The sequence below is a fragment of the Meles meles genome, chromosome 19 (assembly GCF_922984935.1).
Source record: "Meles meles chromosome 19, mMelMel3.1 paternal haplotype, whole genome shotgun sequence".
Taxonomy (NCBI): domain Eukaryota; kingdom Metazoa; phylum Chordata; class Mammalia; order Carnivora; family Mustelidae; genus Meles; species Meles meles.
The window spans coordinates 54,775,678-54,791,383 of NC_060084.1; the positions used below are offsets into that span (position 1 = coordinate 54,775,678).

Sequence of the window (15,706 nt, forward strand, 5' to 3'; positions counted from 1 at the left end):
GAGATAGTTTTGCTGTTTCTTGTTCAGTTTAGATTCCTTTACTCTATTTTTGGTTGCATAATTGTTCTGAATAGAGAATCCAGTACTCTACTCAAAGGCAGTGGTGGGGTCACTTCATAACCTGCTGATCATAGAGGAGAAGTTTGCAGACTGTCCCTTTTGAATAGGTTTCAGCTTTTCATACATCTGTGGCATTCATTAGGTTGGGGTTTCCTTGGTTCTCTACCTTGAGTGTTTTTAGCATGACATGTTGTCCAGTACTCCCATATTTGTATTCTGTCTCCCTTAATGTGATCATGTCATTTTTGACCTTCGTTCTGTTAATGCAGAGTCTTGAATTTATGGTTTTCTGTATGTTGGAGTGCCCTTAATTCCAGGTCCGATTCCCACTTGATGATCTTGTAAAAAGGGAAAATGTGGTGTTGATTCAGATTGCTATTTATTGTGGGCTTTGAGTGAATATTCGTCACAGGCAGTAGTTTGTAAGCTTTGTTGTTTGTAGTGTCTTCATCTAGCTTGCATGAGCTGGTGATGCTGGTGCCACAGACAGAGTGTTCTGCTAGTTTCCCTGATCATCACTCCTTGGAAATGTTTGAGGAGATTTGCAGTCCTTTCTCCTTCAGTGTCTCTTTGAATATCCAGTGAATTCATTTGGCACGCAATTTTTGTTTGTTGGATTTTTTCTTTTATTCCTCTTTCATTCTGGTTTATGGTTGTTGATCAGTTTGTTTTTGTTGTTGTTGTTGTTTTTCTGAATGCTGGAGTCTAAATTGTTTATATATATATTTTTGACATTCATACTCATCTTTTGGTGTGAGTTTGTGGTCCCTGATTATCCATTGTTGCCTCTTACTTGATTCCTACAGTCAGTTATGCTCTCTGTTTGACTTTTCACCTTTCATTTTAGTCACACTTTTCTTTATTCTATATTTAGTTCATGGGCTGTCTATGTTGTTGATCATTTCTGACAAACAACTCTTCCTGTGGTCATACGTTTCTGTTTTTACTGTACTCTAGTTGGTTCATTTCAGTTTTCTGTTTCAATATCCACCATTCTGCTAATTTTGAGCTCATGTGACCCTTTTCCTGATTGTTAGAGATACAGGAAATTGATTTGTGCTACACCATGACCATACCGCAGAATTATCTATTAGACTGTGCTCAGTATGTTGTGTGCCATGTTGTGTGTCCATGAAGAAATGAAGTCCTGATGACTCCTTCTCAGCCATCTTTATGACTTTGTCTGATTGACTTGATGCTTCTATATTAGAATTCTTCAGTACATTCTTCTGAATGTAGTAAGTGCAATGGTTTTACTTTTATTTGGTATCTTTCAGCTGTATCTTCACATGACACCCAGAGTTTCCTGCTAAAGCAGAGCATACAAGGTTCTTTCCAGAATGGATCAATGCACAGATACAAACATAGTGCTTTTGAGATTTTACACTTACATAGAGACTGGGACAATTATGGGGAGAGTGATGGGCATCAGAGATTTCATAGAAGACAAATCCAAACCAAGTCAACTGACTTTCATGAGAATCTCACTGCCCTGAATGGTGAAGGATACAAACGTTTATGGAAATCCTCCCTTTTGAAGTCAACTGTTCCTGCAGAGCAGTGTGTTTCTGTCAGCACAAGCTCCAATCAGATACTCCATCATAGCGATTTGTGGACAGGCCATTTGGCACATCTGGAAAGTAACCTAGTCCATGCTGAGAATAATGATTTGAGCCATTTGGAAGATAGGACTGGCCTAACCTTAAATCAGAGATTTAGAAATGAAGAACAAAGTGCTCAGTGGGATCCATTCGAGAGGGGTTTCACCGAGGAGTCAACCCTCCAGAATGACCAGAGGCTTCTCACTGGAGACAGAACTGCTCAGTGCACTGAATCTGAGAAAACATTGAACCAGGGCTCCAGTGTTCACAGATGTGTCAGGGCTAGGTTTGCAGAGAACCATTATGAATGTGATAAATGTGGGGAAGGCTTTAATCCAAGCTCTAACCTCAGTATACATAATGGTCACCATTTGGGAGACAGTCCTCATAAATATAACGAATGTGGGAAAGCTCGTACCCAGTCCTCCAGTGTTGGTGATCATCAGAGAATTCATGAGGGAAAACGCCCATTCAGATGTAATAAACCAGGGACCATGATTAGTCAGTCATCAAGACCAGATAGAAGCAGGACAATTCCTAGGGTCGAGAAAACTTGTATTTTTAAGGAATGTTGTAAATCCTTTGACTGCCACTCAACATTATCTCAGTTCCTGGGAATGCATACTGGAGAGAAAATACACAGAATATGTAAATACAAGGAATGTGGTAAACCCTTTAAGGACCCTTCATCAGTAAAGGGACATAAGCCAATCCATACTGGAGTGAAACAGTACAAATGGGCAAAAGGTGTGAAAGCGTCTACATTGCCCTCCACCCTTCCTGGAAGTCACCGAACTCATCCTGGAGAGAAATGTTACCAATGTGAAGTATGTGGCAAGACCTTTAAGTGGTATTGCGACCTTACTAAGCATCACCGAACTCATACTGGAGAGAAACCTTACCAATGTCAAGTATGTGGCAAGGCCTTTAAGTGGCGTTCAGATGTTACTCGACATCACCGAGTTCATACTGGAGAGAAACCTTACAAATGTCAAGAATGTGGCAAGGCCTTTCACCAGAGCTCAGGGCTTAGCCAACATCACAGAATTCATACTGGAAAGAAACCTTACCAATGTCAGGAATGTGGCAAGGCCTTTATGTGGCCTTCAGAGCTTACTCAGCATCACCGAGTTCATACTGGAGAGAAACCTTACCAGTGTCAAGAATGTGGCAAGGCCTTTATGCGCCCTGCAGACCTTACTCAACATCACAGAATTCATACGGGAGAGAAACCTTACCAGTGTCATGAATGTGGCAAAACCTTTAACCAGAGCTCAGTGCTTACCCAACATTACAGAATTCATACTGGAGAGAAACCTTACCAATGTCAAGAATGTGACAAGGCCTTTAAGCAGAGCTCAGGGCTTCTTCAACACCACCGAGTTCATACTGGAGAGAAACCCTACAAATGTAAACAGTGTGGCAAGGCCTTTAAGATGCCCTCAGATATTATTAAACATCACCGAATTCACACTGGAGAAAAACCTTACAAATGTAACGACTGTGGCAAGGCCTTTATGTGGGTCACATCCCTTACTAAACATCACCGAATTCACACTGGAGAGAAGCCTTACCAATGTAACAAATGTGGCATGGCCTTTCATGACAGCTCAAGACTTACTGCACATCACCGAATTCATACTGGAGAGAAACCTTATGAATGTGAAGAATGTGGCAAGACCTTTATGTGGCCCTCAAACCTTACTCGACATCGCCAAATTCATAAGTGGAGAGTAATCTACAGACATAATGTATGTGTGAAAACATCTATGGCTTTTTCTTCATTTACTTCATGTCAGAGATTTTATATAGGAGAGTAACTGTACACATAGACAATGTGTCCGACCTCTCACTGGAACTCCCAACTTCAAGTCATAGTTACTGTGTAGCAGAAGAACTGTAAAATCTAAAGAAAGTGGACAAGACAAGCCTTTTCTGGAATTCAGGATTTACTCAGTATCACAAAATACTTACTAATTTCAAACCATTGGAACTAATGAATGTGGAAAGACCCTCATTTTAATACACACCGGAGCAAACAGCAGAGTGTGCATTAAAGAAAGTAAATTTAAAGACACAAATATTTAGAAGACTTTCTGATTGAACTCAAATGCCAATAAATGCAATGAATGAAGGAAAAGGCATACATTGTTCACTCAATTCAGACATTACTCCGAAAATAGTTATTACAAGGAAAAATCCAACACTTAGAAAATGTATATACTATTCTGTTTCAACAGATGTAGTAGATAGGCTTTTACATGTGTTTAATTTCAATATACTTTTTAACATTTTTTACATTGACCTTACTTGAGATTTGTGACAAAAAATTTTATTTTACTCTGAAATCTCTTCTGAGAATCCCTTTATACCTACTGAGATTGGAAGACCACGTGGGTGATTGTTGTTCCGTCAAAGATACTAGATGCCCTGCTACATTAAGTGGGTCACACGCATGCCTAATTTTCCATGGAAGATGTAGGACCGTATAATACACAACATACGAGGAAAATCTCCGTGGAGATGCTGATGGTTACAACATTGATGTAAGTTACCGTGAAGTAAGTGTTCAGAACACATACTGCTCCATGTCTTAAAGTAAAGAACTTCCTCAATATTAGAAATAGAAGGTTTTACTAATTGTGCTTTAAGAAAAAGGAGGTGGCAGGCAGTACACTACCGATGCATCTTTGTAAGCATAATCGTTAGAGAGTACGACTGGATGTGGTTAAATGAGGAAGTGCTGACAGATGACTGAAGGAGGGTAGCTAACTCTTCCCTACAGTGCTATACCACTGAACATAACACATTTCTTAGGAATGTACCTCAGTCCTGAAATTTTGGGGAATAGGTACTCCACATCCTTCCAACAACACTCAAATGGTTTTGCACACGTGTGTTCTGTATTTCGAACAATGATGATAGACTGGATTTGAAATGCATAACTTAGTGTATTGGTGAACTTAATATATTTTCATTAATAAAACCTAGTGGTTTTTCATGTATTGATATGGGTGTATCATGAATGAGGCGTTTTTCTACCTACAGTGTTAATCTACCTTATTGAAGATTGCAGGTAAATGAGGGACTCAATCACCTGTTTGGTACTGGAGTAAAACAATTTATTTAGGAATCTGTTTTCCCAGTGCTCTGAAGTTTAAGGGATATGTGATTGTTTTTCCCATAGTCTATGTTATGATTTTCTCCTTTTGTGAATATGATGATAGCATTGTGGGTGTATTACTGAGGCATGTAGCATAGAGGTACTGTTGGTGTTTTAGCTCACGTACTCCATGATGCTGCTACTGGGCATTGATTTTGTGTAGCCAGCAGTTTTGCAGGGGCCTTGCACTGACAGGAGCCCTTCTCATGAATACATTCCCCAGTCAACATGCTGCAGGGTGACAAGTTAGTGGAACATCTCATATGACATCTGCACTACATCCTTGTGAGCCACCATCTCTATTTCTTTCCTTTTTTTTTTTTTTTAGTTTTTATTTATTTATTTGACAGAGATCACAAGTAGGCAGAGAGGGGAAGGGAAGCAGGCTCCCTGCTGAGCAGAGACCCCGATGTGGGGCTTCATTCCAGGACCCTGGGATCATGACCTGAGCTGAAGGCAGAGGCTTTAACCCACTGAATCACCCAGGTGCCCCCATCTCTATTTTCTGCAGTGCATTCCCTCCCATGACCCATAGAGAAGACTCCCCCTCCCCCAGAGCTTCCCTAAATCTGTTTCAGTTGGAATGGCATATTCTGGACTTAGACTTAGGACTCTATAGCACTGCACTATGGCCCCAAATGAAAGCATGTGCCCCATGTGCTACACTGAGTGGTATTTTGATGTGTTTATGAGGTACACATGCGCATATGACCATGCTATGTGTGTCATAGATTCCCCATAAGAAAGAGAAATCTATCCCAATAGGAGTCATGTGGTAGCCCAGGGAAGAGACAGAAATATTCAAGATGAAGAATTAGCATGTAGAGGAGGATAAGTGTCCTGAGTTTCCCTAGTGACTTCCTAGATGTAGAAGTTATTTCCAGACCTCCAGTTGTATTCACCCTCGTTTTTCTTTACAGCCACATACGCACCACAACCATTCTTTGTTGCCTGTGCTATGGAGAGAGTGTCCTCAGAAAATGCTTCATTGAGATTAGACAGATGGAAAGCTGATGGGTATTAATTCCAACATGAATCATGTGGGATGTGAATCTAAGTAAAATTTGAGGAAGACACCATCCTTGGAGAGAAAGACAAGACCTATTGAAAGGAAATGAGAGAAACTCTTTCCCGTGTGGGGAGGGACCAGGCGGTGGCTCCCTTTAGTCACTACAAAGGCACAGGCAGCTCTTTCTGGTGTCATCTGATGAATACGTGTAATGGGAAGGAAATGGCAAATGTGGGCTTCTCAAGAGTGGGGAGGTCCTGCTTTATCCTGATGATTTGATCGACCTCCTCTTTCTTCCTGAGGACTAATGCTGTTGGATGTCATTGATTACTTCCCTGCCTGGATCTGTGATGAGGGATGGAGGAGGGGTTGGATGATACAATCATGTGGGCAGCTTTAAGATGTCACAGTAGAATAGATGTTTTGAGATGAAGAAGCCTTCTGGACAGTGGAGTAGGCCAGATCAGCAAGGCATGTGCTGTGGTTGCTTCCAAGCCCTCATTTCCTATGTAGATCACCCCAGTCAAGGTCAGATCCAGTGTGGTTGGGTGATTCTTCAGGGGAGCTGCTTTACTGCTGTGTGGTACCTTTCTCCCTTTCCTCAGCATGGTAGTAAGTATAGTTCTAGGCTCTGCCCCTTTCCATGCCACAGATTTGTTGGAGAATCAGTGCAGTAGTGAGAGGCAGTGAGCATATCTGCCTGAAAACAGTCCAGCCCAAGTGTTGCAAGTTGGAAATCAGAAGCACTGATTTCCATTGCTGGCCAAAAAATAACTTCAGGTTCACAAACAGAAGCAGAACCACACACCCTCTCAGAGTCTGTGACTTACAACCAGAAGAGGACTAGCCCTCACCAAAAGAGGTTACGATACAATTCCGGTAGCACATTCTTTAGTTGCATCAAATGCCATGTTATTTTCCATGAGATCCTCTCAGTCAGATGCCTTATTTCTCTACCCTGCAAACTGAAAGCACCATATTCAAGAAGGATTTCACTTTTTCCTTCCCTCTCTCTGCCTGCCTCCCTGCCTACTTGTGATCTCTCCCTGTCGAATGAATGAATGAATAAATAAATAAATAAATACATCTTTTTAAGAAAGCAGATTTTCTTTGACAGGGAACAAAAGCAGGGGGAGAGGAGGCAGTAGACTTGCCACCGAGCAGGAAGCCCGATGTGGGGCTTGATCCCAGAACCCTGGGATAATGACCTGAGCTCCAGGCAGATGCTCAATGACTGAGCCTCCCAAGTGCCCCCACAGAACAGACTCTTAACTGTCGAGAACAACCTAAGGGTGGTTGGATAGGGAGTGGGTGGGAGGGGTGGATCCATCGGGTGATGGGTTAAGTAGCACACCAGGATGACCGCTGGGTGTCACATATAAGCAGATGATAGAAATTCTACTGCTGAAACTAATGCTATGTGCTAATAAAGTGGAATTTAAAGAAAACTTGGAACTACAAAAAAGGAGGTTAAGGACAGAAAATTGTTACTTGGTGAAAAGATAAGATACAGAAACAAAAACACTTACTTTTAGCCCAGAGGGCTGGCTTACAGCCTGCATAGTTAGGATAAGGTTCTAGTAAGTTCTGTTAAGTGTTGGTTGCTACATTCTTAAAGGCTCTCGTGACTTCTGTACATCCACCAATAAGCAATGTGGAACTTGATGGGGTTCTGAAATATAGGAGATGTTCAGTGGGGTGGAATCCGAAACTGATGACCAAGAAAGAATTCTTGAGATGTCTTTGGTGTAAATCGGTTTCTTAAAGCACCAGGACAGGACCCCTAGGCAGAAAGAGCTGCTCATTTACCTGATGTGTCACTGATTATATAATTGGGAGCTGGGGAGTTGAGGACAAACAGGGTTCCAGAAGGACTTCATATGCGAAAGAAGACTCTCAAGAGAATGGGGACCTGGTTATTGCCAGCAAAGGCTGTTTTTCCCTCCATTGAGGTAGGGATATGAAGACAGTTGCCAACTTCCTGGAGGACTGTTGTAATCTTCTATCACACATCTTTGTGATTTGGTTTCAGGTTTAGAAGAAATTTATTTTCATGTTCCTTCCCTTCTGTCTCAGCCTCTCTCAATTTTGTGGAGGGGAGGGTGATGTTAGGGCCTCAGGAACCTGAGTTAACGGGTCTCTGGAAGTTAGGCTATAGATATGATAAGAAAGCTTCTTCCTTGTAAATCACTAGGACATGTGTAAACTGAGGAAGAAAACTGTCCTGTAGTGAAAAGGAAAACCTGTGTTCCAAGATGGCCGACCTAGGGAGCTAAGGAGTCCCAACTCCCGCCCGGGGCTCTCCTGGGTTCTCCTCTGTGCCCTGCAGGTGCACGTGCCAAAAGTACCAAGTATGCGGAAATGGGAGGTACAAATTACCCTCCTTGTCTGTGATACATACCAAGAATCGATTAGATGGAGGACCTTGATCAGAACGACTGCTGACAACAAAGACTAACTTTTTACATCCTCAAGAGTTGTCTACCTGGAGGGGCAAAGCATCATTCGAAGTTGATTTCATCTTTCCATTCTCCTGTGAGTTTATGACCCCTATGTGCAATTCTAAATCCCTCCCTCCTTTTTTTAAGTCACGGTGGCATGCTAGCTTCCGTTGCTTGTCTTTGAGCCTTATGTCTTTCAGGCTCTCATAATTAAGAAATTTTATTTTTTCTCATGAATCTGTCTTACCTCATTTTAAGTATTTGGCAAACCAAGGAATGGAGAATGGAGTGAGGAAAACAAATTTTCCTCTCCTCACATTCATTCTGTTGTGTGAACTGACCTCCACGCTTCAGACCTAGATCAGAACGTGCAGACAGAGCTGGGGATCAAGGGCAGCTGTAGCTTCATTGCTTTGCCAGCCAAGGGGGCTTCAGCCGGTTGGGGCCTTCAAACCTGCAGCCCACCCAGAGGAAGCGGCTGGGGGTTTGTAGGGAAACATGGGATAATGGCCAATTTCCAGAGGAATTGTGTCTGTGCTGCCAGCCCTGTTCATCATGCTGTTAGGGTTAAGCATGCATTTCTTTAAAGCATGCTTTTAAGTAGTCACAGGGGTGCCTGGGTGGCTCAGTGGATTAAGCCACTGCCTTTGGCTCAGGTCATGATCTCAGGGTCCTGGGATCGAGCCCCGCATCGGGCTCTCTGCTCCGCAGGGAGCCTGCTTCCTCCTCTCTCTCTGCCTGCCTCTCTGCCTACTTGTGATCTCTGTCAAATAAATAAATAAAATCTTAAAAAAAAATAAAAATAAAATGTAGTCACAGTGTAAAATTCCTTCCTATTTTATTTCAATTTGTCAGTATGTGTATATTGTTAATACTTACATCTAGGTTTTTGATGATGAGGCTTTTGTTTCTTTTTTTTTTAAAGATTTTATTTATTTATTTGACAGATAACAAGTAGGTAGGGGGGTGGGGGCGCCGTGGGGTGGGGAGGGAAGCAGGCTCCTTGCTGAACAGAGAGCCTGAGGTCGGGCATGATCCCAGGACCCTGAGATTGTGATCTGAGCCAAAGGCAGGGGCTTAGCCCACTGAGCCACCCAGGGCCCCTATTTCTATTTTTTAATATAAAATTTCTAAAATTATTTATTTGGGCACCTGGGTGGCTCAGTGGGTTAAACTTCTGCCTTTAGCCCAGGTCATGGTTTCGGGGTCATGTGATCAAACCCCACATTGGGGTCTCTGCTTGGTGGGGAGCCTGCTTCCCTGCTCGCTCTGCCTGCCTCTCTGCCTCCTTGTGATCTCGGTCTGTCAAATAAATAAATAAAATCTTAAAAAAAAAAAAAAAGGAAAGTAGTCATATGTGCAGATCACAAGTGAACAGTTTCATGGATGGAATTTCACAGACTGGACTGATTTGTATAATCCATCGAGGTCATGAAACACAATATTGTCCTCTGAACTCCCTTTGAGGCCTCAGTAACTTTTTCCCAAGCTCAGCACTGCTTCAGCATCTAAGGCAAGGGATTGCTGTGTTCCTTTTTTTACTTTGTAGAAATATCAGCAGGCAATGGGAACTCTCATATTTGGCTTTTTTTCTTTCTCTGTTTTTGTGAATTGGTTGGTTTTTCTGCATGTTACTGTGCATCATTCATTAGAGTGGAGCGATCCTGTTCCGTTGTGTGGATACCAGCCACATCATTCTCCTGTTAACAGGAGGGGGCATGGTTCTCTGTGCAGGACTGTCATGATCAGTACTGACATGTCAAATCTATGATTTGTCTTTCAGTGGAACAGGTACACATATCTGCTGGCTGTTTGATGTGGGACTGGAATCGAGTCCTTATGGTGAGATATGTTGAGCTTTAATAGATGCTACCAAAGCCTTCCCCCCAAAACTTGTACCATTGTTCACACACACCAGCAGTGATTCCTGGCTTATCTGCGTGCTTTCTAAAACTTGGTAGCTTATGTGATTTTGGTGTTGGGCTTCTGGTTAGCAAGTGATGTTACCAAGTTGTCGTTTTATTGGCTTTTTTGTTGTGTTGTTACTCTCTACTAGTATGAAGTTGGGTATTAACCTATGGATAATCTCTTTGTCAAAGTGTCTAGTTACTTACTGTGTCCCTCTTTTTCTGTTGTGGTATCTTTTTCTTTAGTCTTTGTAGTTCTGCATATATTATGAGAATGAGTCCTTTGTCGCCTCTATCACTCTACTTCTATTTCTATCTCTTAAGATTGTGATGCAAAGAAATTCTTAATATTTTTGGAATCTAATTCATCATCTCATCCTTCATGGTTTTTTTTTTTTTTTAATTGGTTTTAGAATTTTTTTCTTCTATCACGACCAGAGGGATAGAATGATTTGTGTTTCTCTAAGCACCTCATTATTGTACAATTTCAATCGGAAGTGTATTAAAAATCAATGTGTTACATGGTTTCTGTGGTTATTGAGGTTTTCTATTCTTTTTTCCCCCCACAACATCACTAACAAATTGAAATGTATTCTGAAAATGTCGTACTGTATGTTCTTTGCATTTGCTTACACATGTCGTTTCTTGTGATGGATTCCCATTGCCATGTTCTTAGACCTAACTACTCCTTTGATTTCTCTCCATTCTTCGTGTATCTCTAGAGAGGCACAAAGCCTGCTGTGGGGCTCAGTCCCAAAACCCTGAGATCATGACCTGAGCCAAAATAGACACTTTCCCAACTGGAGCCACTGATGCAGCCCCATCCATGAGTTTTATTTTATTTAATTTTTAATTTTTATCTTATTCATTCATTCATTCATTCGTTCATTTATTCATCCATCCATCCATTATTTATTCATTGATTCATTTATGTAATTTAGAACTGTGGAATTGAAAATGTGGGCATCAGTTGCACACTTGTGAGAAATGTAGAAACTTAGACCCAACCCGGAAATCAAAATCAGAATATGAATTTTAACAAGACCTCAGTTGATTGTCATACACAGTTACATTGGAGAAATATATGTCTAGATCATCTACACTCTTCCCTTATTCTATGCCTATCTTTCTGTCTGTAGTATATTATTTTGATAACTGTGACTTTGCAGTATGCCTTAACTCACAACGTGTGCTGTTCATTTTCCAGATTACTCTGGTTGTGTGTTATCCTGTGACATCCATGTAAAGTTAGGGTGCATTTTGTTCTTTCTGCAACAGTAACATTGGGAATTTGATAGAGAGTACATTAAATCTGTAGGTCAGTTGAAGTTTTATTGATAGGTCAATAGTCTTAAGTATTTGAGTGAAAGAACATCGATGTGTTTCCACTTATTTCTTCTTTCATTTCCTGCACACGATTGATAGTTTTCATTGTTCCAGATTTGATATCATTATGTTGAATTATAATCATTTTATTTGGGGGATGTTCCTCTAAATGTATTATGTCTCAACTTTTGGAATTCTTTTTTATGTAGAAACAACAAATTTTTTATGTGTTGGGTTTGTGTTCTCAAGTGTTGTAAATTTTTTTAGTTTTCACAGGTTTCTTTTTATTTTGTTAAAGATCTTATTTATTTGACAGAGAGATCACAAGTAGGCAGAGAGGCAGGCAGAGAGAGTTCCCATTTATTTGGTAGAGGGTAGATAATTCAGTCTTAGTGACTTGTGCAATTTTAGGAATTCTCTATTATTGTTGTTATTGTTTTTATTCCTAAGTTATCTTATTTGGTTGTATATAAATGATGACCAAGTTAAAGCACAGTCAGTTTTATTATTTTGGGTAAACTGGGTATTACATTCAGTGTTCTGTTTCTATTTTGGTCTCTATTTTATTTATTTCAGATTTGTCTTTAAATTTCATTTAAGTTTTTTCCTTTCCTCGTTTCTCGTGGAAAGTTAAGTTTTTTATTCCAGCTCTCTCTCTCTTTCTCTTTTAAAAGATTTTATTTACTTATTTGACAGACAGAGATCACAAGTAGGTAGAGAGGCAGGCAGAGAGAGGAGAGGAGAAAGCAGGCTCCCTGCCAGCAGAGAGCCCAATGTGTCACTTGATCCCAGAACCCTGAGATCATGGCCTGAGCTGGAGTGCTGAGCAATCCAGGCACCCTTCCAGCTCTTTTTTTTTTTTTTTTTAACTCATCCATGTATTGCATAAAAAAAAATTTGAAAATGGAACATGTTGTAGACAATGATTAGCAGAAATAAACAATATAAACAATAGAAAAAAAACCATGAAAAATTAAATTAGGATTCTTTGGTGTCTTTTATAGATCATGTCATCTGTGAACACAGATAACTTTTTCTTTTTTTAGTGTGGATTCTTTTTATGTGTTTTTTCTTCCCTAGTTGTTCTGACTAGAATGTCCAGTACCATGTTGAAAGGCAGTGGTGGGGTTATTTCATTACTTCATTTCTGATCATAGAGGAGAAGCTTACAATCTTTACCTATTGAGTATGTTGGATTTTTTTTTCTATTTGGTTCATTTCAGTTTTATGTTTAAATAACCGTCCTTCTAATTTTATGCTCATGTGGCATTTTCCAGATTATTTGAGATACAGGAAGGGATTTGTGCTACAACATGACAGTAACACAGAATTATACATTAGGATATGTGGTCAGTATGTTGTGTTCAAAGGTAAGGTGTCCATGGAGGAAGAAAGTTCTGATGATTCCTCCTCAGCCATCTTTCTGACACTCTCCGATTGACTTGAAGCATGTATGTTACAAATCATCAGTATATTCATCTGAAAGTAGTAAGTGCAATGAGTTTACTTTTCTCTTGTTTGATATCTTTCAGCCGTATCTTCACATGACACCCAGAACTTCCTGCAAAAGTTGAGCATAGAAGCTTCTTTCCAAAAAGTGACCATGGGTAGATACAAAAATTGTGCTCTTGAAAATGTATACTTAATGACAGACCGGGACAGTGCTAGGGAGAGGGAAGGGCATCAAAGATACCATGAAGGACAGAGCCCATCTGAGGCAACGGCATCTAATAAGACTCAAAATGACCCGAATAGTGAAGGATATAAAACATCCTGGAAAACCTCCCTTTTTAAGTCGGCTGCTTCCACAAAGCAGTGTGTTTCTGTCAGCAAAAGCTCCAATCAAGTATTCAAACATAGCTATTTGTGGAAAGACAATTTGGACAATCTGGAAAGTTATCTAGTCCATGCTGAAAATAATGATTTGAACCATTTTCAAAATGGGATTGGATTGACCTTTCCATCAGATACTTCTGAAAATCAGAGATTAAATAATGAAGAAGAAAGTGCTAAGCGGGATCCAAAAGAGAGGGGCTTCACTGAGGAGTCGACCCTCCAGAATGACCAGAGCCCTTCCAATGGAGACAGCATTGCTCGGTGCCCTGAATCTGAGAAAACACTTAACCAGGGCTCCCGTGTTCAGAGACGTGTGAGGACTCAGTTTTCAGAGAACCAGTATGAATGTTATAAATGTGGTGAAGCCTTTCACCAGAGGTCGAACCTTATTATACATGAGAGTATCCATTTGGGAGAAAGTCCTGATGAATCCAGTCAATGTGAGAATGGTCCTCACCTGTCCTCCAATATTGGTGATCATCAGAGGATTCATGAGGCCAAAAACCCATTCAGATATGCTAAACCTGGGCCCACATTTAGTCAGTCATCAAGACTAAGTAGAAACAAGACAATCCCTAGTGGAGAGAAAACACCCATTCTTAAGGGACGTGGTAAAGTCTTTGACTGGCACTCAACCGTATCTCAACATCAGCAAATGAATACTGAAGTGAAATCATACAAATGTGAAGACTGTGGTAAAACCTTTAAGTACTCCTCATCCCTAAGGAAACATAGGCAAATCCATACTGGGAAGAATCTCTACAAATGTAAAGAATGTGGCAAAGTTTTTAAAATTCGCTCAACACTTACTCAACATCACAGAATTCATACTGGAGAGAAACCTTACAAATGTAAGGAATGTGGTAGGTCCTTTAACCAGCAGGCACACCTTACTCGCCATCACAGAATTCATACTGGAGAGAAACCTTACAAATGTCAAGAATGTGGCAAGGCCTTTAAGGAGCGCTCACGCCTTGATCAACATCACAGAATTCATACTGGAGAGAAACCTTACAAATGTAAGGAATGTGGTAAGTCCTTTAACCAGCAGGCACACCTTACTCGCCATCACAGAATTCACACTGGAGAGAAACCTTACAAATGTCAGGAATGTGGCAAGGCCTTTAAAGAGCGCTCATACCTTGATCTACATCACCGAATTCATACTGGAGAGAAGCCTTACAAATGTCAAGATTGTGACAAGGCCTTTTACCAGAGCTCGTTGCTTAATGCACATCACCGAATTCATACTGGAGAGAAACCTTACAAATGTAAGGAATGTGGCAAGGCCTTTAACAAGCGTTCACAACTTACTCGACATCAAAGAATTCATACTGGAGAGAGACCTTACAAATGTCAGGAATGTGGCAAGGCCTTTAAGTGTCACTCATCCCTTAGTAATCACCTCAGATTTCATACTGTAGAGAAACCTTACAATTGTCAAGAATGTGGTAAGGCCTTTAAGGAGCGCTCATGCCTTGCTCAACATCACAGAATTCATACTGGAGAGAAGAAACTTTACAAATGTCAAGAATGTGACAAGGCCTTTTATCAGAGCTCATTGCTTACTGCACATAGCAGAATTCATACTGGAGAGAAACCTTACAAATGTAAGGAATGTGGCAAGGCCTTTAAGCAGCACTCACACCTTACTCGACATCATAGAGTTCATACTGGAGAGAGACCTTACAAATGTCAAGAATGTGACAAGGCCTTTAAGGGTCACTCAACCCTTAGTAATCATCTCAGATTTCATACTGGAGAGAGACCCTACAAATGTCAAGAATGTGGCAAGGCCTTTCACCGGAGCTCATTGCTTACTGCGCATCACAGAATTCATACTGGAGAGAAACCTTACAAATGTAAGGAATGTGGTAAGGCCTTTAGCCGAACTTCAGCCCTTACTCAACATCACCGAATTCATACTGGAGAGAAACCTTACCAATGTCAAGAATGCGGCAAGGCCTTTAGCCGGCCTTCACAACTTACTCAACATCACCGAATTCATACTGGAGAGAGACCTTACCAATGTCAAGAGTGTGGCAAGGCCTTTAGCTGGCCTTTTGACCTTACTTGGCATCACCGAATTCATACAGGAGATCAACCTTACCAATGCCAAGAATGTGGCAAAGCCTTTAACAAGCGCTCACACCTTGATCAGCATCACAGAATTCATACTGGAGAGAAACCTTATAAATGTAAGGAATGTGGCAAGGCCTTTTCATTGCGCTCAAACCTTCTTAAGCATCACAGAATTCATACTGGAGAGAAACCTTACAAATGCGAAGAATGTGGCAAGGCCTTTTACCGGCGCTCACACCTTAGCAAACATCATAGAAGTCATACTGGTGAGAAACTTTAAA

At 40.8% G+C, this 15,706-nt stretch overlaps 3 protein-coding genes across 3 annotated transcripts in view; all 3 read left to right on the forward strand.

Annotated features, from left to right (window-relative positions):
- The window catches only part of LOC123930584 (zinc finger protein 736-like), a 27,425-nt gene extending 13,525 nt beyond the window's left edge, over positions 1 to 13,900 (forward strand). Inside the window, exons 4-5 of the mRNA XM_045986792.1 lie at positions 13,040 to 13,783; positions 13,884 to 13,900. Coding sequence (XP_045842748.1) covers positions 13,040 to 13,783; positions 13,884 to 13,900 — 761 coding nt within the window. The remainder of the gene's footprint in view (positions 1 to 13,039; positions 13,784 to 13,883) is intronic.
- Positions 1 to 15,706, forward strand: part of LOC123931367 (putative protein ZNF720) — an 867,309-nt gene that overhangs the window by 75,868 nt on the left and 775,735 nt on the right. The window lies entirely within an intron of this gene.
- Positions 13,670 to 15,706, forward strand: part of LOC123931274 (zinc finger protein 208-like) — a 121,650-nt gene continuing 119,613 nt past the window's right edge. The window contains 1 exon segment of the mRNA XM_045988204.1: positions 13,670 to 15,673. Within this exon segment, the coding sequence (XP_045844160.1) occupies positions 13,999 to 15,673 (1,675 nt within the window). The 5' untranslated portion in view covers positions 13,670 to 13,998.